The 25147-nt window shown below is 44.5% G+C and overlaps 1 protein-coding gene across 1 annotated transcript in view; it reads left to right on the top strand.

The window, feature by feature from the left end:
- The window catches only part of DNAH2 (dynein axonemal heavy chain 2), a 426940-nt gene that overhangs the window by 228940 nt on the left and 172853 nt on the right, over positions 1 to 25147 (top strand). Inside the window, exons 32-41 of the mRNA XM_089688974.1 lie at positions 3641 to 3733; positions 5357 to 5482; positions 7716 to 7826; positions 7922 to 8110; positions 8818 to 8921; positions 9431 to 9620; positions 16510 to 16690; positions 22208 to 22335; positions 22421 to 22573; positions 24836 to 24961. Coding sequence (XP_089545100.1) covers positions 3641 to 3733; positions 5357 to 5482; positions 7716 to 7826; positions 7922 to 8110; positions 8818 to 8921; positions 9431 to 9620; positions 16510 to 16690; positions 22208 to 22335; positions 22421 to 22573; positions 24836 to 24961 — 1401 coding nt within the window. The remainder of the gene's footprint in view (positions 1 to 3640; positions 3734 to 5356; positions 5483 to 7715; positions 7827 to 7921; positions 8111 to 8817; positions 8922 to 9430; positions 9621 to 16509; positions 16691 to 22207; positions 22336 to 22420; positions 22574 to 24835; positions 24962 to 25147) is intronic.

The raw sequence follows: 25147 nt of genomic DNA, 5'->3' as shown, positions 1-25147 counted from the left end.
GAGATACAATGTATCTCTCTATCTCCTTGCAGATAGAAAAAAAACTGTAAAAAAAAAAAAGACAAATTATTATTATTATACAGTATTTATAAAGCGCCAATAGTTCGCTCAGCGCTGTACATTACAAAGGGGGACAGAACATGTGACAGAACAATACCAATACAATGCAAAACATGAGGGGATCGAGGGCCCTGCTCTTTCCAGCTTACAATCTAGGAAATAAATAAATATAAAAAAAATAAAATAAAAAATATAGAAAAAATACCTAAATCAAGGTTTGATCTAGTTCAGTGCCAGAGTTAGTGTTTGGGTCAGGGTCAAAGGTTTAGGGTCAAAGGTCAGGATTTTTTTTTCTCTAAATTGGTATCAGTGTCAGTTAGTTTTAGGTAAAAAACAAAATGCGCACTATTGTTTCTGGGCTGTACTACGGGTACAAACAACAAATAACATACACATATATGGTATCGCTGCGATCAGCAAGAGCTGGAAAATTTATTTTGGGTTGTTCTTTGGTGGTATGTTATAATAGTAACAAGAAACACACAGCTACATTAAAAAAATATATATTTTTTACTATTTTGGGCCAGTTTTTCTTTGATAATAAAAAAAAATCAAGAGATATCCATTACCATTTACCACCAAATAAAAGCCCAATTTGTCCTGAAAAAAACACGGTATAATTCACCTGGATGTACAAAGCAGTTGTGATGATATGGACGGTTTTACTAACAAATGTCAAAGTTGCAAAATTTTACTTAGGCTTTATTATTATTATTATTATTATACAGTATTTATAAAACGCCGATAGTTCGCTCAGCGCTGTACAATACAAAGGGGGACAGAACATGTGACAGAACAATACCAATACAATGCAAAACATGAGGGGATCGAGGGCCCTGCTCTTTCGAGCTTACAATCTATGAGGGAGGGGATGGTGGCACAGGAGGAGATAGCTGTGGGGGATGGAGTGGTAGGAAGAGTGGAGGAGGTCGGCAAGTTAGCAGGGGGTGGGGTAGGCTTCCCTGAAGAGGTGGGTTTTCAGGGTGCGCCTAAAGGAGAGGAGAGTAGGTGATAATCTGATGGGTTGGGGCAGGGAGTTCCAGAGGATGGGTGACACCCTGGAGAAGTCCTGGAGGCGGGCATGGGAGGAGGAGACCAGGGAACTAGAGAGAAGGAGGTCTTGTGAGGAGCGGAGTGTGCGTGTTGGGTGGTACTTGGATATTAGGTCGGTGATGTAGTTCGGGGCAGTATGGAGGACGGCTTTGTACGTCAGTGTTAGTATTTTGAATTTGATCCGTTGGGCAATCGGAAGCCAGTGGAGGGATTGGCAGAGGGGGGTGGCAGAGATGGAGCGGTTGGAAAGGTGAATGAGTCTGGCAGCCGTATTCAGGATCGACTGAAGCGGGGATACCCAGCGGCGAAGTAGGCCAGTGAGGAGGGAGTTGCAGTAGTCGAGGCGTGATATGATGAGGGAGTGGATGAGCTGTTTAGTGGTTTCTGGGGTTAGGAACGTGCGGATTTTGGCGATGTTGCGGAGGTGGAGTCTGCACGAGTTTGTTAAAGATTGGACTTGGGGCTGGAAGGATAGGTTGGAGTCCAGAATGACACCAAGTACTCTGGCCTGCGGGGCGGGTTTGATATTGGCGTTGTTGGACATGATGGAGAAGTCGGGGGGGGCGCGGGCTGGGGGGCAAACTAGGAGCTCGGTTTTGGAGAGGTTCAGTTTAAGGAAGTGGACCGACATCCAGTCTGATATGTCGCTCAGTAGGTGTGTGATTCGGGTGGAGACCGAGGGGGTGAGGTGGGGGGTTGAGAGATAGATTTGTGTGTCATCGGCATATAGGTGGTAGTTGAAGCCGTGGGAGTGTATGAGTTGGCCAAGGGAGGAGGTGTAGATGGAGAAGGTGAAGATTAGTTTTACCCTTAGGCATGAAGGGGTTAATATAAAGGAATGTAAAAATGCAGAAACAGATAAGAGACATTATGGAATGTGTACCCGCATCTGTGAGGTTACAAGATGCCCAAACAGTGATCGAGCAACCAGTGGAGAATATTGCTATCTCTATGGAAATGCTCATTGAGTTATTCTGGAAAATCCCACACTATAGTAATTGGATCCCAGTGGGAAAGATTTTTGCCCCGGCAGCTAGAAGGGAGGTCAACAGAGATGTCTGTGTAAGAAGGGAATGTTTGGCAGCTTATTTCTTCAATAGGGAGCTGTTTTTTAATAATTACAATAATAAGAAGAAATAAAGTTACTAAGCATCTCCTTCCTTCATGGGTGCCTTTGCTGTTCTCATCTTCAAGTTCACACGCAAATGTACGAACAGCCTTGACTCTATGGACCTCAAACTTCACTATGCGCAACTCTTCAGGCTCATCCATGCTCTTGATCTTCCTAACAGGGAGCTTCCACTGCTGCAAAAATCAGAGAGTCGGAGGTATCCTGAAGTCTGACACTTTCTGGCCTGTCAACCTCCTAACCTCACACGTTGTCTCTCATCTGCTGTAGTTGGATTGTGTGAGATCAGGCATTGATAGGACAGCATCTTCCAATGTAGAATCGGAGTCAGACTTCACCTAAATCGGAGTCAGACTTCACCTAAATCGGAGTCAGACTTCACCTAAATCTTTCCTAACTAAGACTGTACAGTTATAACAATTGAAAGCTGAGCATTCTGATTCTTGCAAATATTATTATTATTATTATTACATCGAGTTTATATAGCGCCAAAGGGTTTGCTCAGCGCTGTACAATAGGGGACAATACATGGCACAGTACAACAATAACAAACAACGTACGAGGGGTAAGAGGGCCCTACTCTTTCGAGCTTACAATCTAGGAGGGAGGGGGTAATGGTACAGTAGGAAGTGGCTGAGGGGAATGAGGGGTGGGAGGAAAGAGGGAGAATGGCCGTTAGGTGAGGGTGGGGTAGGCTTCCCTAAAGAGATGGGTTTTGAGGGAGCGCCTGAATGTGAGGAGGGAAGGCGACAGTCTGATGGATTGGGGCAGTGAGTTCCAGAGGATGGGGGAGGACCTGGAGAAGTCTTGCAGTCGTGCATGGGAGGAGGAGACCAGGGAGCAGGATAGAAGGAGGTCCAGTGAGGAGCGAAGGGTATGGGTAGGGCGGTACTTGGGGATCAGGTTGGTGAGGTAGTCAGGGGCAGTGTTGTGAACGGCTTTGTAGGTCAGGGTTAGAAGTTTAAATTTGATGCGTTGGGCAATCGGGAGCCAGTGGAGGGAGAGGCAGAGGGGGGTGGCAGAGGTGGAGCGGGTGGTGAGGTGGATGAGTCTGGCCGCTGAGTTCAGGATGGTCTGGAACGGGGAGAGCCTGCTCTGGGGTAGGCCAGTGAGGAGGGAGTTGCAGTAGTCAAGGCGTGAGATGATGAGGGAGTATACTAGAAGTTTGGTGGTGTCTGGGGTGAGGAAGGTACGTATCTTGGCAATGTTGCGGAGGTGGAGCCTGCATGTGTTTGTAAGTGATTTGACATGCGGTTGGAAGGAGAGATTCGAGTCAAGAATGACGCCAAGGACTTTGGCTTGCGGGGCGGGAATGATAGTGGAGTTGTTTCCTTTTACTCATTTGTGACTCGACCCAATTAGTTCTCTTTACGTTTTCATTTCCTGTAAAATCACCAGGCTGGCAACAAATACGAAGGTGCAGGGATGTTCTCCGCAGAGGGCGAGTATGTGGAATTTACACACCCTGTCCTCTTAGAGGGTCCTGTGGAAGTAAGTTGTTTTTCTTTCTATGTAGTACATTGAATTTGAGAAGTTAAGTAACAAGAGGGTCGTTTTGTTACGACATCAAAATGCAGATCAGACTTGTGTATAGGGAGAAAATTTTTTTAAATATATGGTGATCTAAAAATAAGCATGCAGATGCTGCTGTAGCCTAAAGATGGCAGTGTTTGTTCAGTACTGTAACTGTTAGATACAATTGAAGTATTAAAAGATTTAAAACATTAAAAAAAACAGAGCACATTTGTCAGCCCATAATTAAAAATTGTGTCCCAAATAGGTACCTTATACAGTATGTCCAAAAGGGAAAAAATACATATACAGGTGTACCTCGGTTTACAAACGCCTTGGTTAACGTAATTTTCGGTTTACGAATGAAAATCCATTGAAAATAATACCTTGGTTTACAAATTTTTTCACAATATGAAGTGTATGTCGGTGCTGATTTTTAAATGCAATTGCTGGCTTTTTTCTTTCTTCACTATAGCTCACAGAATTAGGGGGTCCCCCCTCCCATCCATACCAAGCCCTTCGGGTCTGGTATAGATTTTGAGGGAACTCCGATGCCAAAATGTAAAAAAATTTAACAAAGTGTAGTGTGAAAAAAGATAGGACACGGTCTTTGACAAGTCCTTTGTTAAAAGAAAAAAATAAAAGAATGTCCACTGCAGTAGATCCAACGTCAAGCACGATGTCCCCCGCCGACCCGAAAAAGAATAATAAAAAAAGGCTCCTCTTCTGACGATGGCCCCCGGTCGTCTGCCTGCTCCGGTGGTTTGACAGTTCTTAAATATGTAAGGGGCGGGGCCACCCAGAGACATCACGCATGTGACCCCACCCCATGTGACATCAATGATGTCACATGGGGCGTTGTGGGGAAGAGGCCCTTGTCCCCATCAACATGGGGACAAAGTGCTTTGGGGGGGAGCCTCCCCTGCCCCAAAGCACCCCCATGTTGAGGGAGTGTGGCCTGGCATGGTTCAGGAGGAGGGGGTGCTCGCTCGCCCACCCCCCCCCCCCCTTTCCTGACCTGCCGGGCTGCATGCTTGGATAAAGGTCTGATATAGATTTTGGGGGGAACCCCCATGCCATTTTTTTTTTAAATTATGCGTGGGAGTTCCCCTCAAAATCCAAACCAGACCCGAAGGGCTTGGTATGGATGGGAGGGGGGAACCCACACCGTTTATTTATTTATTTTTTTAATTGCCGCCAATTCTTTTACATTCAGCTGTCAGTGGGGAACCCCGCTGACAGCTGAAACATTAACACATGGTTTTCACTACTAAAATACCGCATGACTTGATAAAATAACTCATGCGGTATTTTAGTAGTGTTTACTTTTTTCTGACCTCCGGAATGTATTAATTGGTTTTCAGTGCATTCCTATGGGAAACAGCATTTCGGTTTACGAATTTTTCGCTATACGAAAAGTCCCGCAGAACGAATTCGATTCGTAAGCCGAGGTATGCCTGTATACAGTATATCAAATTTGTTTTCTGTATTCATCAGTGTATGTATACATTAGTTATAATATTATTGTCTAGCTTGCCAATGCATGCTGGTGCTGCTACATTTGACTTGTACAACTCTATAATTACTGCATTCTTCCTGTAGGCCTGGCTGTGCGACATTGAGAGGACCATGCGCTGGACGCTGAAGGAGCTTCTCAGAAACTGTCGCCTGGCACTAAAGAAGATGAGCAACAAAAGGGACAAGTGGGTGAAGGAGTGGGCAGGGCAGGTAAGTGAAAAACAACACCTCATATTAAACTTTGGCATTCTTTCAGAGCAAGCCATAACAAGCAATAGTTGTGCTATTTGGACCATGAAATCATTAAAAGAGAAGAATCATACACACCTAGATGGCTGCAGCGCCAATCCTAGCTGTAGCTGTCACCCACCGACTCTAAGACTGAAAACTGGGTGATCAAAAACTGCTGATCGCTCAGTTCTTGGCGCTAATCCTGCAGAGAGCTGGTGACTGTCAGTCTTTGGCTCTCTGCTCTGCCACTCCAGCACTCTCTGGAGTGCTGGACTCTAGAGGAGGCAGGAGCTCCTGGCTTAGGCTTTCAGTGGATCACTGAGAGGCTGAGCCAACTGCTGGTCCAGCTTTCTGGGTGGATCCTGACCGTATTTTTTCAAAGCCTGGATCAGTCGGGATCTTTTCAGAACCTGGATCAGCTCTGTGATGGGTCACAGGAGTGCAGAATGAACTGCACTCCTGTGACACACAAGAGAAGAACAGCCAAAATAGTGTTGGCCATACTTCTGCTTTAACAATAGAATAATAAAAATGGTTTGTGAGTCATACAGAGCAAGCCGTGGCAACCAATCAGAATTAAAAGGCCAATGGTGGCCACACACATCACATATCAGCATTTGCAAACAATGTAACCAATAGAAGCTCCATTTAGGAAATTAAGTCAATAACAACAGAGAGATACAAACTCCTTGTGAGTATTTGCCTTTTACCCATTTATTGGGGCTAGGAGTCATACTTGGACATAAACCCCCTTTTGTATCCTAAGATTTCCTTTGAGTCCATCAACCTCTTTCACCAACAATCTGTATATGTACACTTCCCCAGCATGTTGCTCAATGCTGGAGGTATGTAATGAGCGCCCTCCCTTTAAATTATTATTATTATACAGGATTTATATATTATTATTATTATTATTAATATTATACAGGATTTATATATTATTATTATATAGGATTTATATATTATTATTATATAGGATTTATATATTATTATTATTATACAGGATTTGTATATTATTATTATTATACAGGATTTATATATTATTATTATACAGGATTTATATATTATTATTATTATATAGGATTTATATATTATTATACAGGATTTATATATTATTATTATACAGGATTTATATATTATTATTATTATATAGGATTTATATATTATTATTATACAGGATTTATATATTATTATTATTAATATTATACAGGATTTATATATTATTATTATATAGGATTTATATATTATTATTATACAGGATTTATATATTATTATTATTATATAGGATTTATATATTATTATTATTACACAGGATTTATATATTATTATTATTATTATTATACAGGATTTATATATTATTATTATTATTATTATACAGGATTTATATATTATTATTATAATACAGGATTTATATATTATTATTATTATACAGAATTTATATAGTACCAGCAGTTTGCTCAGCGCTTTACTATATAACGGGAGACAATACAGCAACAATACAGTTCAATACAAGAGGGTTAGGAGGGCCTGATCCTGGGAGCTTACAATCTAACAGGGAGGGGCTAGTGGTACAAAAGGTAGTAACTGTGGGGGATGGACTGATAGGAAGAGTAGAAGATTCCATTATTAGCTGAGGGCAGGATAGGCTTCCCTGAAGAGATAGGTTTTCAGAGATCACCTAAAAGTGAGCAGAGTAGGCGAAAGTCTGATAAATTGGGGTAGAGAGTTCCAGAGGATGGGGGAAGCTCTGGAGAAGTCCTGGAGACGAGCATGGGAGGAGGAGACAAGGGAGCTAGAGAGCAGGAGGTCGCGTGAGAAGCGGAGAGTACGGTTTGGGTGATATTTAGAGACAAGATCGGTGATATAATTAGGGGCGGAGTTATAAATGGCTTTATATGTTATTGTTGTTAAATGCCACTAGCCATCATTTTGTTTTGTTTTTGGGCCTTAACCCCGGGTGTCACTGACAGCTCTGGTATCAGCTGATGATCAGTTCTCAATCATGTGATCACACTGTCAGATAGGCAAACTGGAGGTTTCATTGACAAAATAAGTCATCAGCATGCTGATGCCACTGCAGCCTGAAGGTAGGAGAGTTAGTTTAACACGGTAACTGTTAGATGCAACTGCAGTATTAAAATAAAATACATTAAATAAAAATTGAAAAGAAAAACATTTTTTTCATTTCATTATCTGTCTGTCTTCCACGCAGATGCTGATCACCTCCAGCCAGATTCAGTGGACCACAGATGTCACCAAATCTCTAGTGACTGCTAAAGAACGTGCAGACAAAAAGTTTCTGAAGATAATGAAAAAGAAGCAGGTTTGCTGTGTTTGTTTGTATTGTATTATGTGAATTAATGTAGGATATGAAAGTTGTCTCTGTTCCGCCTTTACATGATACCATTGCAATTTTAGGTCTCTATGTTGCATAAATATTCTGACGCTATTCGAGGAAACCTTACAAAGATTCTACGCCTCAAACTGGTGGCACTTGTGACGGTGGAGGTTCATGCCAGAGATGTCATTGATAAGATGCTGAAGAGCGGATGCACTGATGTGGCTTCCTTTGAGTGGCTGAGTCAACTGCGTCTTTACTGGGATAAGGTGATATCCGTTGTCTGGTCTCAGGATCTTACCGGCTAAAGGTAGAAGAGGGCTGAAACAGAAGAGCGCTATGAGTCTGTCCTCCTCCTGCAGGGTGATACAGACAGAAGGGGGCTATGAGTCTGTCCTCCTCCTGCAGGGTGGTACAGACAGAAGGGGGCTATGAGTCTGTTCTCCTCCTGCAGGGTGATACAGACAGAAGGGGGCTATGAGTCTGTCCTCCTCCTGCAGGGTGATACAGACAGAAGGGGGCTATGAGTCTGTCCTCCTCCTGCAGGGTGATACAGACAGAAGGGGGCTATGAGTCTGTCCTCCTCCTGCAGGATGATACAGACAGAAGGGGAGCTATGAGTCTGTCCTCCTCCTGCAGGGTGATACAGACAGAAGGGGGGCTATGAGTCTGTCCTCCTCCTGCAGCGTGATACAGACAGAAGGGGGCTATGAGTCTGTCCTCCTCCTGCAGGGTGATACAGACAGAAGGGGACTATGAGTCTGTCCTCCTCCTGCAGGGTGATACAGACAGAAGGGAGCTATGAGTCTGTCCTCCTCCTGCAGGGTGATACAGACAGAAGGGAGCTATGAGTCTGTCCTCCTCCTGCAGGGTGATACAGACAGAAGGGAGCTATGAGTCTGTCCTCCTCCTGCAGGGTGATACAGACAGGAATAATATAAATATCATTAAAAACATACTTTATTTTATTTTGCAGGATGTTGATGATTGTATTATTAGACAGACGAACACTCACTTCCAGTACGGGTATGAATATTTGGGAAATTCAGGACGTCTTGTGATCACACCCCTCACTGACAGGTAATACCCCTTCCATCATTATCTGGGTAAATATGGTATATTATAAATAGGATGGGTTGTTGAAGATCGCAGATACAAGTGCAGCTCAAAGCCCTCCTCTGGTCCACAGACTCTCAGGTGCAGGCCTCAGGGAGCCTTTCCCCGCTCTTCGCCATGCATCAGACATCTAGAAAGAGCCGCACACTGATGACGTTACACCATAAATATTTTACTCTGTATGGCTGGTTTGCTGACAGGCCGTACCTTTGCCAACACTCCTTGTGTTTTACTTTTATTAGACTTAATGGTAGAGAGCGAGTTAGAGATGAAATGCGTCAGTGGGTGTGGCCATAGGTGCAGACTGTCAGCAAACCAGCAAGGTGGAATAAAATATTCAAGGTGTGATGCCAGTGTGTGGCCCTTTCTAGATATCTGCAGGGTGGGTTGTTGGATATACCATATAGGATGACAACACCAATATTATATTTGTGATGTTGATCCACTGATCTCACTTTGTCCTTACACTGTAGATGTTACATGACTCTCACCACCGCCCTGCACCTCCACCGCGGTGGCTCTCCAAAGGGCCCAGCCGGTACTGGAAAGACTGAGACGGTCAAAGACCTGGGAAAGGCGCTGGGGATGTATGTGATTGTTGTAAACTGCTCAGAAGGCCTGGATTACAAATCTATGGGAAGAATGTACTCTGGCTTGGCTCAGGTAAGGAACCCCAGAAACTTGTCCTGTGTTGTAATATTATTACCCAATTAAAGTGTAAGTCAGGAATCTCTACAACATATGCACCTGTTAGGAATGGACTGGCCAGCAATGGTGGGACTCACCTGCCTTTTGATCTGCAGTACCAGGGCTGGCCAGCGGGTGCTCCCAGCAATCAGAGACTCAACCTTTCAGCCAGCTACACCTGGAACTGATGATGCTGGGGTATTTAAGGGATGGCCAGACCCACAGACTCTGCCTTGGTGTTGTGTTTGTCCTGGGCCCTGTATCTGTCCTGCATCCTGTTTCTGTTCCTTTGCTGACTTCTCCTGCTCTGATCCTGGCTTGTGACCCTGACCATCCCTCTGTCTGACCCTCTGTACTACGCTGCTTGCTACCTGTTCTGATCCCTGGCTTGTGACCCGGACCATCCCTCTGCCTGACCCTCTGTACTATGCTGCTTGCTACCTGCTGAACCTGGCCTGTGACCCCGACCATTCTCCGCTTGCTCCCCCTGTACCTACCTGCCCAATTGATATTGACCCGGCCTGCCTGACGACGCTTGCTTGTATATACTGTTATCTGTGGGTGGTTTGGTTTGTTTGCACCGTATTATGTTTTAGTATTGCACTGCGTTTATGTTTGTACTGTTAGTGTTAATAAATTATATTGTTTATAACATATCTGAGGTCTGCGTTTCCCTGCTTCAGTCACACACCTCTGGTCATACCTGGGAGCCCTGACAGCACCCATGTGCAAGGGGCTGGGAATTCATTGAAACAGGAGTCCCACTTTTATCGCCACCCATTACCTATCCATATCCCAGACCACTCCACCATTATGTTGTCAAGAACAGGTAATCTAACTTGGTGAAAATGATATTACCATGGAGACAGTCACGGATGTGTTACCAGAGGGTCTACGTACCCAATAGAAATATTAGCAGAGGGGCCACTCTGGAGCTGACATTCGGTCCCTAGAAATCACAATTATCATTCCTGGACACATGGATTATACGGTGGTAGGTACATTGTAAATGCTATATATCAAGATAGTGTTTCCAATAAAGAGGGTCCATTGGGTATTTTTATAGCTCAACTTCAGTGTCCAGTGCTGCTTTAACCACTTCCAGTCCGGACACTTTCCCCCCCTTCCAGTCCGGACACTTTCACCCCCCTTCCAGTCCGGACACTTTCACCCCCCTTCCAGTCCGGACACTTTCACCCCCCTTCCAGTCCGGACACTTTCACCCCCCTTCCAGTCCGGACACTTTCCCCCACCTTCCAGTCCGGACACTTTCCCCCCCCTTCCAGTCCGGACACTTTCCCCCCCCTTCCAGTCCGGACACTTTCCCCCCCCCTTCCAGTCCGGACACTTTCCCCCCCCTTCCAGTCCGGACACTTTCCCCCCCCCTTCCAGTCCGGACACTTTCCCCCCCTTCCAGTCCGGACACTTTCACCCCCTTCCTGCCCAGGGCAGTTTTCAGCTTTCAGCGCTATCACACTTTGAATGACAATTGCGCGGTCATGCAACATTGTACCCAAATGACTTTTTTAGCATTTTTTTGAAATAGATAAAACTTTATTTTGGTGGTATTTATTCACCACTGGGATTTTTATTTTTTTTTGCTATGCAAATGAAAAAGACCAAAACTTTTGAAAAAAAGTGTTTTTCTTATAAAATTTTGCAAATAAATAATATTTCATCATAAATCTTGGCCAAAATTTATTCCGTTATCTTTTTATTAAAAAAAAACCCTAAATTAGTTTATAACCAAAAATTATAATTTTTCAACATTTTTTTTTACATTTTTATTTTATTTTTTATATTATTATTTATGTTTTTTTTTTTTTTTTACATACTGTCACCCTAGCAGTACAGTGTCACCATGGTGACACTGTACTACTTGTGGGGGTGATGAAGATTTTTTTTTTACACTGATTGCTTTTACATCCATAAAGGCTGTAAAAGCAATAATTTCTCCTTCTCTCTGGCTGCATTCTTGCAGCCATTGAGAACTACTGTGTGAGCTGTGATTGGTCACAGCTTGTCACATGGTACAAGGCTGTTGTGAATACCTTGTGACCTCTGATTATTCACAGATTTCACACGTAGTAAGCAATGATGTCAGAATTGACATCTTGCTTACTACTCTGCATGTGATCACTGATTGGCCAGTCAGTGATCACATGATCGAGACCTCGCAGAGAGGTCCTTGTACAACGATCGATGTTCCACTGTGTCCGGAAGAAACAGCGGGCATCAGATTGTGGTGCTGCGCGCTCCCAGGGAGCGTGCACAAGAAGGGGGCAGGGAGGCCATTTATAAACGGCCACCCGACCCTGCACTGCCACCGACTGGCCGTTTATATATAACAGCCAGACGGGAAGTGGTTAATGACTTGGAGAGTTGTCACGTGGCTGATATCAAATTCCATGCCGTTCTATAGAAATGGATCAACACAAGAGAAGTCTATAAGCAGGCAGAAGATTTTAAATGATTAAGGAGGGGTCTCATTTTGTAGCACTTTGTAGCTAGGGAGAAGGATTTTGTGTCCTGTGATGCTCCTTTCAATTAATAATTTAGGATCAGAAGTGAGAGGTCAGGTATATGAACTGAGACAGACTGGACTGGGACAAGTCTAAATCAGTGGTGGTGAACCTATGAGGTAGAAAGGACCTCAACTGTGGCCCCTGACGTCACCAAGGGGACTTCATTTATGTAATATTCAGCAGACTGTCAGAGAGAGCAGACATATTACAGGTCAGTGGATGGGGCATGTTATAGGAGTAATCAAAGGCTGAGAGTATGAAAACTACAAAAGGAACACACAGGAGGGTGCAAATGCCTAGTGCAGTACCAGAGATTTATTAACCACTTCTTGACCGCGCTATAGCTGAATAACGGCTACAGCGTGGTTGTCCAGTTCTGGGAGGGTGTCATATGACGGTCTCCTAGAATGGGCCCCCCGTGCGACCCCAGGGGCACGCATCTGGCGCTCTCTGTGATCGCTGTGTCCTTTGTCACGTGACATGGTAAAGTGCCAATCACAGCAGCTTTTTACCACGTGTTCAGCTGTGTCCAATCACATCTGTTCACCATGTAAATACACTTGCCAGTTAACGGCAGTACTTTTCTCATGCTGTCACAGGATTCATCTAAACTCATTATCAGTGCAGCCCCAAAAGTGACCATCAGCACCCAACAGTGCTGCCCATCTGTGCCCAGTAGTGCTGCCCATCAGCGCCCAGCCGTGCTGCCAATCTTTGCTGTCGGTGCCACCAGTTGGTGCTCTTCAGTGCTGCCTATTAGTGTCCATCATTGCAACCTATCAGTGCCCATCAGTGCAGCCTCATCAGTGCCTCTTCATTGATGTTGCCTCATCAGTGTCATCTAATCAGTGTAGCCTATCACTACCCATCAGGGCTGCCTATCAGTGCCACCTCATCAGTGCCCATCAGTGCTGCCTATCAGTTCCTCCCAGGGGTGGACTGACCATTTGGAAACTAGGGCACTGCCCGAGGGCCCGGGGTCAGTAGGGGGCCCCATGAGATGCCCCTGGTACCTTTTTCATAGGCTTTTTTGAGTTTGGGCAAGGACACAGGGGCCCCATGATCCCCTATTATCTGGGGGCCCCATGAGTTGTCAGTCCGCCCCTGGTCAGTATTAACATTTCTTTATTTACCCAGGTGGTGGGAGACATACTGTATGTTGTCTGCCTATTTTCACTAGGTTGTCCAGAAGATGGACAGATTTACTGCCGAATGGCCCCATGATCCCCTATTGCCCGGGGGCCCCATGAGTTGTCAGTCTGCCCCTGGTTCCTCCTCATCAATGTCACCTTATCAGTGTCATCTAATCAATGTAGCCTGTCAGTGCCCATCAGTGCTACCTATCAGTGCCACCTCATCAGTGCCCATCAGTGCTGCCTATCAGTGCTGCCTCATCAACACACATCAGTGAAAGAGAACAATTACCTGTTTGCAAAATTTTATAATAGAAACAAAGAAAAACTTTTTGGGGTACAGTGTTGCATGACTGTGCAACTTTCAGTGCAACAGCACTGAAAGCTGAAACTTGGCCTGGGCAGGGAGGGGGTAAAAGTGCCCAGGAGGCAAGTGGTTAAAAGATAGAAGTGTAGACAAAATGGACACTCACAAAGGTAGAAGATGTAAAAGCATAAAACAGAGAGAAACAATCCAATCCAGGAATCGCATGTTTTGACCGCAGTGCGATTATTCTGCCATGCTGATGGGTTACATGGGCACACCCCCTTCCTCAGAGCTCAGATGTTTTTACATCTTCTACCTTTCTGAGCATTCATTTTATCTACACTTCTGTCTTTTAAGAGCTCTCTGGTAATGCACTAGTCATTTGCACCCTGCCGTGTGTTCTCTTTGTAGTTTTCATTGGATTCCCTGATTTGAGGAGGGCTGCATTGGCTGAGCATTTTTGACAGATATCATCTTTGTGATCTAGTGTTTGCTGTACATCTTGCCTGTGGTGGAGCTCTGAGTGCTGGACGTGTTCGTGTGTTTTATGCTTTTAGAAGACAGTAGGAGACTGGGGACATGTCTCATGAGACTGCTAGAGCTCACTGTCATTGCAGCTACATTACAAATCCCTGACTGTTGGGGTCAAAGAGCTGACAAAAGCACTGCATGCGGCCCTCAGGCTGTAAGCTGGATACCAATTGTCTAAATATGAGGGGCGTTCAAGTCAAACCGTGACTTTTCATTTTCCAGGCATAAAAAGGGATGATAGCGTGGCGGTATTACAGGCAGTAGCAAGTGGCAGTTGTGTCCTGTTACTGATAGGTGGCGCACATGGCACCGGTCAGTCCAGAAACTGTTAATCAAGATGGCAGACAACAGTGTTAGTACGTGCATGGAACCGCGTGTGGTGATGACGTTTCTTGTAAAACCCGCGGATATCTACAGAAGACTTCTCAGTGATGACACGCTCAGCTGTAGTAAGACATTTGAATGGTGTGAAACATTTTAACCACTGCAATCATTTCTCCTTCTCTCAGGCTGCATTCTTGCAGCCATTGAGAAATACTGTGAGAGCTGTGATTGGTCACAGCTTGTCACATGGTACAAAGCTGTTGTGAATAGCCCTGTACCATGTGACCTCGGAGATCATTCACAGATTTCACTAGTAGTAAGCAATGATGTCACAAGTGAGATCTTGCTTATTACTCTTCATGTGATCACTGGTTGGCCAATCAGTGATCACATGATCGGGACCTCACACAGAGGTCCCGTACAGCGATTGGACACAGCGGGCACGGGATCGCAGTGCCGCGCGCTCCCAGGGAGTGCGCACAGCTTACAAATGCGGGCGCTGTTTATGAACGGCAACTTGCTCCTGCACTGCTCCTGTCCGGCCGTTTATGTACATGGGCCAGACGGGAGCAGTGCAGGAGCGGGTTGCCGTTCATAAACGGCGCCCGCATTTACAATCTGTTTGCGCTCCCTGGGACAGAGATCCGGTGCCCGCTGTGTCTGATCGCTGTTCGGGACTTCTGTGTGATCATGTGATCACTGATTGGCCAATGAATAGTAGTAAGCAACATGTCACTCTGACATCATTGCTTACTACTAGTGAAATCTGTGAATGATCACAGAGGTCACATGGTACAGGGCTATTCACAACAGCCTTGTGCCATGTGACAAGCTATGACCAATCACAGCTCTCACAGTATTTATCAACGGCTGCAAGAATGCAGCCAGAGAGAAGGAGAAATTATTGCTTTTACAGCCTTTATGGGTGTAAAAGCAATCGGTGTAAAAAAAAAAAAAAAAATCTTAATCACCCCCCACAAGTAGTACAGTATCACTATGGTGACACTATACTGCTAAGGTGACAGTATGTTAAATAAAAAAAACATTAATAATAATATAAAAAAAATATAAAAATGTAAAAAAAATTATAATTTTTGGTTATAAACTAATTTGGGTTATTTATTTTTTTACTAAAAAGATAACCGAATACATTTTAGCCAAAATTTTTGAAGAAAGATTATTTATTTGCAAAATATTATAAGAAAAACACTTTTTTTCAAAATCTTTGGACTTTTTCATTTATATAGCAAAAAAAATAAAATCCCAGTGGTGAATAAATACCACCAAAATAAAGCTTTATGTGTTTTAAAGAAATGCTAAAAAAATTCAAAAGGGTACAGTGTTGCATGACCGCGCAATTGTCATTCAAAGTGTGATAGCGCTGAAAGCTGAAAATTGGCCTGGACAGGAAAGGGATGAAAGTGTCCGGACTGGAAGGGGGGGAAAGTGCCCGGACTGGAATGGGGGTGAAAGTGTCCGGACTGGAAGGGGGGGCAAGTGTCCAGACTGGAAGAGGGGGAAAGTGTCCGGACTGGAAGTGGTTAAAGATGGCCGTATGTTCATCAGTGATGATCCCAGCCGTGATGGTTCCCACACCACAGCAGTCATTCCTGTGAACATCCAGCGTGAGGAACGCCTGATCCTGGATAATCAACGCATAGCCTGTAGTGAAATTGTACAAGAGACAAATCTTTCTGTGGGAACGGTGAACACAATGGTGAAGAAGTGAAGCCGACTGTCCTAGGATGGTGCAGGCGTACTGACAAATCTTTCTAAGCAGGAAATTTCCAGACATTAGTTAAACGCTGGGATAAGTGTATAAATGTGGCAGGGGAGTGTGTAGAAAAATAAATGCAGTTCTACTCCTTGAAATTTGTTCTTTTATTATATAAACTCAAAAGTCCCAGTTTGACTTGAACGCCCCTCGTAGTATGGAACCTACTGCCCTAGGTAGTGGCTGATTGCAGAAGGGTGTATTGATTTAGTCCTCTGTAATTGTCCTCCTTTCTCCGGATGTGAATGATTGTCATCCTTCTCCGCTCTAGACTGGTGCCTGGGGCTGCTTTGATGAATTTAACCGAATCAACATTGAAGTGCTGTCTGTGGTGGCCCAACAAATCCTGTTCATCCTTTCTGCTCTGTCTGCCAACCTGACCCGGTTCGTCTTTGAGGGCCGAGACATCCGCTTGGCACGGTCCTGTGGTATCTTCATCACCATGAATCCAGGTGAGATCCCTCTCTTCAGGTGATGGACAATATGGCTGAAGCTCTTCAAGCCGTCCGAACGCAAATGTGCGCCTCCCTGCATCTGGGCCTAGATGCCGAGCGGCCGCACATTTGCGTTCTATTAAAAAAGGACATACAGTGAGGAACAAAGTATTTGAACACCCTGCGATTTTGCAAGTTCTCTCACTTAGAAATCATGGAGGGGTCTGAAATTCACATTGTAGGTGCATTCCCACTCTGAGAGACAGAATTAAAAAAAAAATCACATTGTATGATTTGTAAAGAATTTATTTGTCTTGCACTGCTGAACAGAAGTATTTGAACACCTGAGAAACAGCAAGAATTCTGGCTCTCAAAGACCTGTTACTGTGCCTTTAAAATGTCCACCTCTACTCCACTCATTAATCTAACTTAGTAGCACCTGTCTGAGCTCTTTAAAGACACCTGTCCATCCCACAGTCAGTCAGACGCCAACTACTACCATGGGCAAGACCAAAGAGCTGTCAAAAGACACCAGAGACAAAATTGTGGACCTCCACAAGGCTGGATAGGACTACGGGGCAATTGCCAAGCAGTTTGGTGAAAATAGATCAACTGTTGGAGCAATTGTTAGAAAATGGAAGAGGCTAAAGACGACTGTCAGTCTCCCTCGGACTGGGGCTCCATGCAAGATCTCACCTCGTGGGGTATCACTGATAATAAGAAAGGTGAGGAATCAGCCCAGAACTACAAGGGAGGAGCTGGTCAATGACATGAAGAGAGCTGGGACCACAGTTTCAAAGGTCACTGTCGGTAGAACACTACGCCGTCATGGTTTCAAATCATGCATTGCACTGAAGGTTCTCCCGCTCAAGTCATCACATGTCCAGGCCCGTCTGAAGTTTGCCAATGACCATCTGGATGATCCAGAGGAGGCATGGGAGAAAGTCATGTGGTCAGATGAGACCAAAGTAGAACTTTTTGGTCTAAACTTCACTTGTGTTTGGAGGAAAAAGAAGGATGAGTTGCATCCCAAGAACACCATCCCTACTGTGAAGCATGGGGGTGGTAACATCATGCTTTGGGGGTGATTTTCTGCGAAGGGGACAGGACGACTGTACTGTATTAAGGAGAGGATGAATGGGGCCATTTATTGTGAGATTTTGAGCAACAACCTCCTTCCCTCAGTCAGAGCATTGAAGATGGGTCGTGGCTGGGTCTTCCAATATGACAACGACCTCAAGCACACAGCCAGGATAACCAAGGAGTGGCTCCATAAGAAGCATATCCAGGTTCTGGAGTGGCCTAGCCAGTCTCCAGACCTAAATCCAATAGAACATCTTTGGAGGGAGCTGAAACTCCGTGTTGCTCAACGGCAGCCCCGAAACCTGACAGATCTAGAGGAGATCTGTGTGGAGGAGGGGGCCAAAATCCCTGTTGTAGTGCAAACCTGGTCAGGAACTACAGGGAACGTCTGACCTCTGTAATTGCAAACAAAGGCTTCTGTACCAAATATTAACACTGATTTTCTCAGGTGTTCAAATACTTCTGTTCAGCCGTGCAAGACAAATACATTCTTTACAAATCATACAATGTGATTTCCTGAATTTTTTCTTAAATTCTGTCTCTCAGAGTGGGAATGCACCTACAATGTGAATTTCAGACCCCTCCATGATTTCTAAGTGGGAGAACTTGCAAAATCGCAGAGTGTTCAAATACTTCTGTTCCTCACTGTACGTGCCGAGAGCGCGCGCCCTGCGCACTCCCAGCACACATGTCCAGTACTCACGGAAAGGTCCCGATCTCCTCTTTCGATTGGGACCTTTGACACGTCATGGCGGTCAAATGACCCTAAACCCCGCCCCACCTCCCGGCTTCTGAATCTCCTAAAGGGCCGGGAGGCGCCATCGTGAAGTGGTTAACTATTGCCATTCCTATTTTTCTGTTGTTGAGAAATGTCTTGATTAACCCCTTGACGCCGATGTCACACAAATATGCGGCCTCACAGAAGTGGACTTCTTTTAGTGGGGCTGCATATTTGCGTACCTGTCTTTGTGCTGGGAGCACGCCGCACAGAGCACTCCCAGCACAAAGACCACGGTGTCACTGAGAGCTCCGAGTCCCGATTCCAGGTCACATGATCACTGTGATAGCCTCTGATTGGCTATCACAGTGATCAGTCGCTTTGAAGCCCGCCCCCCTTGATTTTTTTTCTCTCTCAATGTTGGAGATACATTGTATCTCTCTCTCTCTCTCCTTGCAGAGAGGAAAAAAAAACTGTAAAAAAAAAAAAAAAAGACAAATAAATAATTACATAAATAAAATAAAAAATGAAGAAAAAAAATAGATAAAGGTTTGATCTAGTTCAGTGCCAGGGTTAGTGTTTGGGTCAAGGTCAGGGTCAAAGGTCAGGGGTTTTTTTGTTTGTTTGTTTTTGTAATTGGTGTCAGTGTGTTTTAGGTAAGAAAACAAAAACAAAAGTGCACTATTGTTTCTGGGCTGTACTACAGGTACAAACAACAAATAATATACACAGATATGGTATCACTGCGATCGTCAAGAGCTGGAAAATTTATTTTGGGTTGCTCTTTGGTGGTAGGTTATGGTACATTGTATCTATCTCCTTGCAGAGAGAAAAAAAAACTGTAAAAAAAAATAAATAAATAAATATAAAAATAAAAAAAAATACCTAGATCAAAGTTTGATCTAGTTCAGTGCCAGGGTTAGTGTTTGGGTCAGTCAAGGTCAAAGGTTTAGGGTCAAAGGTCAGGATTTTAAAAAAAAAATTTTCATTGGTATCAACGTCAGTTAATTTTAGGTAAAAAAAAAAAAAAAAAGCAAAATGTGCACTATTGTTTTTGGGCTGTACTACAGGTACAGACAACAAATAACATACACATACCGTATTTTTCGCTCCATAAGACGCACCTGACCATAAGATGCACCTAGGTTTTAGAGGCAGAAAACAGGGAAAAAAAATTCTGAACTAATGGACTGCAGACATAGTACAGGAGATGACCAGAGACTGCGGACACAGTGCAGGAGATGACCAGAGACTGCGGACACAGTACAGGAGATGACCAGAGACTGCGGACACAGTACAGGAGATGACCAGAGACTGCGGACATAGTACAGGAGATGACCAGAGACTGCGGACACAGTACAGGAGATGACCAGAGACTGCGGACACAGTACAGGGGATGACCAGAGACTGCGGACACAGTACAGGGATGACCAGAGACTGCGGACACAGTACAGGAGATGACCAGAGACTGCGGACATAGTACAGGAGATGAGCAGAGACTGCGGACACAGTACAGGAGATGACCAGAGACTGCGGACACAGTACAGGGATGACCAGAGACTGCGGACACAGTACAGGAGATGACCAGAGACTGCGGACACAGTACAGGAGATGACCAGAGACTGCGGACATAGTACAGGGATGACCAGAGACTGCGGACAGCACAGAGATGACCAGAGACTGCGGACAGTACAGGAGATGACCAGAGACTGCGGACAGCACAGGGATGACCAGAGACTGCGGACAGTACAGGGATGACCAGAGACTGTGGATAGTACAGGGGATGACTGCTGACCTTTGGGGAGGTGGGGAGCGGGTACCTGAATTTGACAGATACCCGCTCCCACTTCCACGGAGTTGTTCTTTCATCTTACCTGTTCCTCGATCCAGCCGCGCGCTGTCTTCCCGGCTTCTGTAATGGCGCTCGGCATGACAGCCGGGTGCCCAGTGCGCATGAGCGAGAAGCACTTGCGCTTTGTGATTGGTCCGGCGGCTTCTGGGATCTGTCATGTGTCCCAGGTACCGCCTTACCATTCACAAAAAGCACCGCTTCCTGCGCATGCGCACTTGGCACCCGGCTGTCATGCCCACACTACAGAAGCCGGGAAGACCGCGCCGCTGGATAGAGGAACGGGTAAGATGAAAGAACAACTCCACGGAAGTGGGAGCGGGTACCAGTCAAATTCAGATACCCGCTCCCCCCCCTCCCCAAAGGTCAGCAGTCATCTCTATAAGGTCCCGCTGTAGAGCTGAGCGGCCGGCCCGGTATTCTGACACGGCGGCAGTGGAAATACCGGACCGGCCGCTCCATATTCGCTCCATAAGACGCACTGACATTTTCCCCCCTTTTTTGGGGGGAAAAAAGTGCGTCTTATGGTGCGAAACATACGGTATATGGTATCGCTGCGATCATCAAGAGCTGAAAAATGTATTTTGGGTTGTTCTTTGGTGGTAGGTTATGGTAGTAACAAGAAACACACAGCTACATTAAAAAAAAATTTTTTTTACTATTTTGGGCCAGTTTTCCTTTGATAATAAAAAAAAATCAGGAGATATCCATTACTATTTACTACCAAATAAAAGCCCAATTTGTCCTGAAAAAAAAAAAGGTATAATTCACCTGGATGCACAAAGTAGTTGTGATGATCTGGACGGTTTTACTAACACATGTCAACGTTGTGAAATTTTACTTAGGCTTTAAGATTTGTTTTACCCTTAGGCATGAAGGGGTTAAGCATGTCATTTAAAATAAGAGCTTAACCCAAAATATTAGAGGGAGATCTGTCAAATTCTGCGTTGCCGAATTTGTACAGTGAGCTGTGCCTGCGTGGCTCACTGTACAGGGTGGACAGGCAGGTAGGTAGCTTTAATACAGAAGAGACAAAGCATGTCTCTTCTGCATTAAATATCCTGTCCACCCCTTTTTATTTATATACCTAAAGTTCCATTTTAATTATGTATTATTAGATATAGAGCTTCATGTTTTTTGTCTTTTAGAACTGTCTGGAGTTCAGCTTTATGTATTCAGATTTTTGTTATGAAGAACATTCACACATTGTGGGGCTAAATCCCAAAATGAGTGTTTATAACAATTTGTTCTTGAGCCCACATATCATGATGGCTGATGACACCTCCAGAATGTCCTTGTTTGAGACTCAATGGCAATTCCTCTTATGTTCCTCTACCACTGACACCTTCTTCTGGTCACAGGTTATGCAGGCCGGACTGAGCTCCCAGATAACCTCAAGTCCATGTTCAGGCCCATCTCTATGGTGGTACCAGACTCCACACTTAAAAAGAAAAGAAAAATTCACACATTGTGGGGCTAAATCTCAAAATGAGTGTTTATAACAATTTGTTCTTGAGCCCACATATCATGATGGCTGATGACACCTCCAGAATGTCCTTGTTTGAGACTCAATGGCAATTCCTCTTATGTTCCTCTACCACTGACACCTTCTTCTGGTCACAGGTTATGCAGGCCGGACTGAGCTCCCAGATAACCTCAAGTCCATGTTCAGGCCCATCTCTATGGTGGTACCAGACTCCACACTTAAAAAGAAAAGAAAAATTCACACATTGTGGGGCTAAATCTCAAAATGAGTGTTTATAACAATTTGTACTTGAGCCCACATATCATGATGGCTGATGACACCTCCAGAATGTCCTTGTTTGAGACTCAATGGCAATTCCTCTTATGTTCCTCTACCACTGACACCTTCTTCTGGTCACAGGTTATGCAGGCCGGACTGAGCTCCCAGATAACCTCAAGTCCATGTTCAGGCCCATCTCTATGGTGGTTCCAGACTCCACACTTATCGCAGAGATCATTCTATTTGGAGAAGGCTTCAGTAACTGCAAGGTACCATCAGTGCGTCATATGGTGGGACAAACAGCGGTCACATTTCTGTAGGACCATCCAACAGTCATTCTATGTCTTCTTATAGCTCCTGGCTAAGAAGGTCTACACCTTATATTCTCTGGCTGTTCAGCAACTTTCCAAACAGGACCACTATGACTTCGGCCTACGAGCTCTGACCTCCCTGCTGAGGTATGCCGGGCGTAAACGTAGACTCCGTCCAGATCTGTCCGACGAGGAGGTGAGAGGAGCGCAAATGTGTTTGTGGTTTCTAAAAATGCCAGATTATGTCAGATCTTGGATGTTAAAGATAAACAAAAGCAATACAAGGAAGACAAATATGATTTATTATCTGCAGCTATTATTGACTAATAGGAATACGTTCATATTTGTAGTTAAAGAGATTCTAAAGGTTCTTTCTTTTTTTTTTTTAATAAAAAATGTCTATACTTACCTGCTGTGTGCAATGGTTTTGCACAGAGCAGCCCCGATCCTCTTCTCGGGTCCCCTGCAGGCTCTCCTGGCTCCTCCTTACTGTCGGGTGTCCCCACAGCAAGCAGCTTGCCATAGGGGCACCCGCTGCTCCTTGTGTCCATTCACACACGAAGCTGTGACTTGGCCCCACCCCCTCTCTCTTCATTGGCTGATTGGCTGTGATTGACAGCACCAAGAGCCAATGGCTCCCACTTGCTGTCTCAGCCAATTAGAAGGCTGAAACCTGGGACAGCCGAGGCTGTCGTGTACATCGCTGGATCGTGATGAGGCTCAGGTAAGTATTGAAGGGGCTGGGGGGGAGATGCTGCACACACACACATAGAATGCATGAAGGTAAAAAACCTTCAGCCTTTACAACCACTTTAATTCATCCATTTAGTGGCTGATTATTTTAAAGCAAAACTCCGCATAGGAATGTTTTTGTAAATATTTACATCCCCGCAAAATTACAAATACAAATAGCTTTTCCTGCAATACTTACCTTCATTTTGGAGCTGTCCATAATTAAGTATTTTCTCCTGCCACTAGTCCTTAAAGTGGTTGTAAGCCCTCTCATATATCCAGTGAAGTGACTGGCCTAAGGTGATACACAGAGATGAAACAAATTCTCCTACATAAGTTGTACCTGTTTATCTGCAGTCTTCTCCTCTCTACAGCCTTTTCAGAGTGCTGAATTTATAAAGCTTGTCTGAGAGTTCAGGAAAAAAAAGGGGTGGAGAGCTCAAATTACACACTACAGAGCTCAGTGAGGAAAGTTCTGAGAGTTGACTGGAGGTAAAAAAGACACCCCCTCCACACAGGAACAGAGCTGAGACTCTCAATCTGCTGGAGGTCCCTTCCCTGTCACCATTTTTTCTCTTGGTGTCAGGAAAACTTGTCAGAAGTCATTCATGCTGATAGTGGAGGAACAAAATTCACACTTAGTGATCTTAACTGAGACAAGTGCACACTATAGAGGGATATGCTTTGTTCATATTTCAAGTCTGAGATTTACAACCACTTTAATCTTCTGAATTGAATGACAGCCAGCATCATTCAATCTACTTCCTCTGAGCCCAAGCTATCATGTGCCACCCAGTTTAGGAAGGACCACCCACCATCAGAGGTAAAGGGGAAGGACCTGAGACATTTTTTTTTGCCTTCCTCTGGATCAACTGTGGGTATAAAATTATAATTTTTTTTCCCTTTTATGGTTAAATTAGATGGACTTATATCTTTTTTCAGCCAGACTAACTATGTAACTATGACCCATCGCAGCATGACTTCCAGTAGGTATGCTGTGGTATCTGGCACCCAACTGATAGGAGCAGATCCTTAAAGTGGAACTACATCACATCTGAGCACCACAAGCCAAAAATGCTTTTTAATTCATTTTTAATATCCAAAACCAACTCCCCCAGCCATCCATATCTCTGTGCTTTATTTTGCTGAGAAATCACTTTGAAAAACACCCCCCTAGCATTTCTGGCCGTGGCCATCTTGAGTAAGGGCAGGTGATTCATGTAGTATTTACCTCCTGGAATCCCTCTGCTCAGGCATGCAGGCAGGAGGGTGTGCTTAGCTGAGAAAACCCCTCCCCCCCTCCTGGGGTGTATGACAGTTTGCCTAGGCTTAGAAACCAGGAAGCAACTGAAGACGTGAAAAAAAGGGTTAAAACAAGCAAATCTGATATACTTTCTTTTGTATTTACTAATGCTAGCAGCATAAGGATTGAAAATAGTCCATGTTGATTGAGAAGGTGGAGTTCCACTTTAAGTCCTGTAAATGGTTTTTTTCTTTTATTAATATGGCAATGGGTGTTATTTTTTTGGAGGGATTACAGTCAGATTCTGCACTTGTGTTCCCAGCTCCTCCCACCTGTCAGTGGGTACTATGAGAGCTCCCACTTACACTCCTTCATTCTTTTTTTATATTGAAATACAGAGAATGAAGCTGAAGAAACCTTTTTTGCTCAGCTTCCTACCTGACAGAAGTGCTAATTCACATTTCCCACCATTTGTCTCCTCAGATTCTCATCATGTCGATGAAAGACATGAACGTGGCCAAACTCACCTCTGTGGACCTCCCTCTATTCAGCGGAATCATGCATGATCTTTTCCCGGGCATAGACGCACCGTCAGTGGATTATGGCAAGGTGAGCCCAGGAAATAAAAACATACATAATGTGTATTCTGTTTATTTAAATCTGAAGTTTAATCTGTTTATATTTCGCTTTCCTCGGTCCTTCCATTACGTACAGTGTTGTCATCACTGGGTCTCTGTTCTTCTCAATGCAATGCAGGCTGAGGGGACAGTATATAGCTTCTTGAAAACATCACAG

Source organism: Staurois parvus, unplaced genomic scaffold (assembly GCF_062004578.1).
Source record: "Staurois parvus isolate SC_StPar_1 unplaced genomic scaffold, SC_StPar_1.0 ptg000463l, whole genome shotgun sequence".
In the NCBI taxonomy this organism is placed as follows: domain Eukaryota; kingdom Metazoa; phylum Chordata; class Amphibia; order Anura; family Ranidae; genus Staurois; species Staurois parvus.
This window is presented reverse-complemented; position numbering and strand designations above follow the sequence as displayed.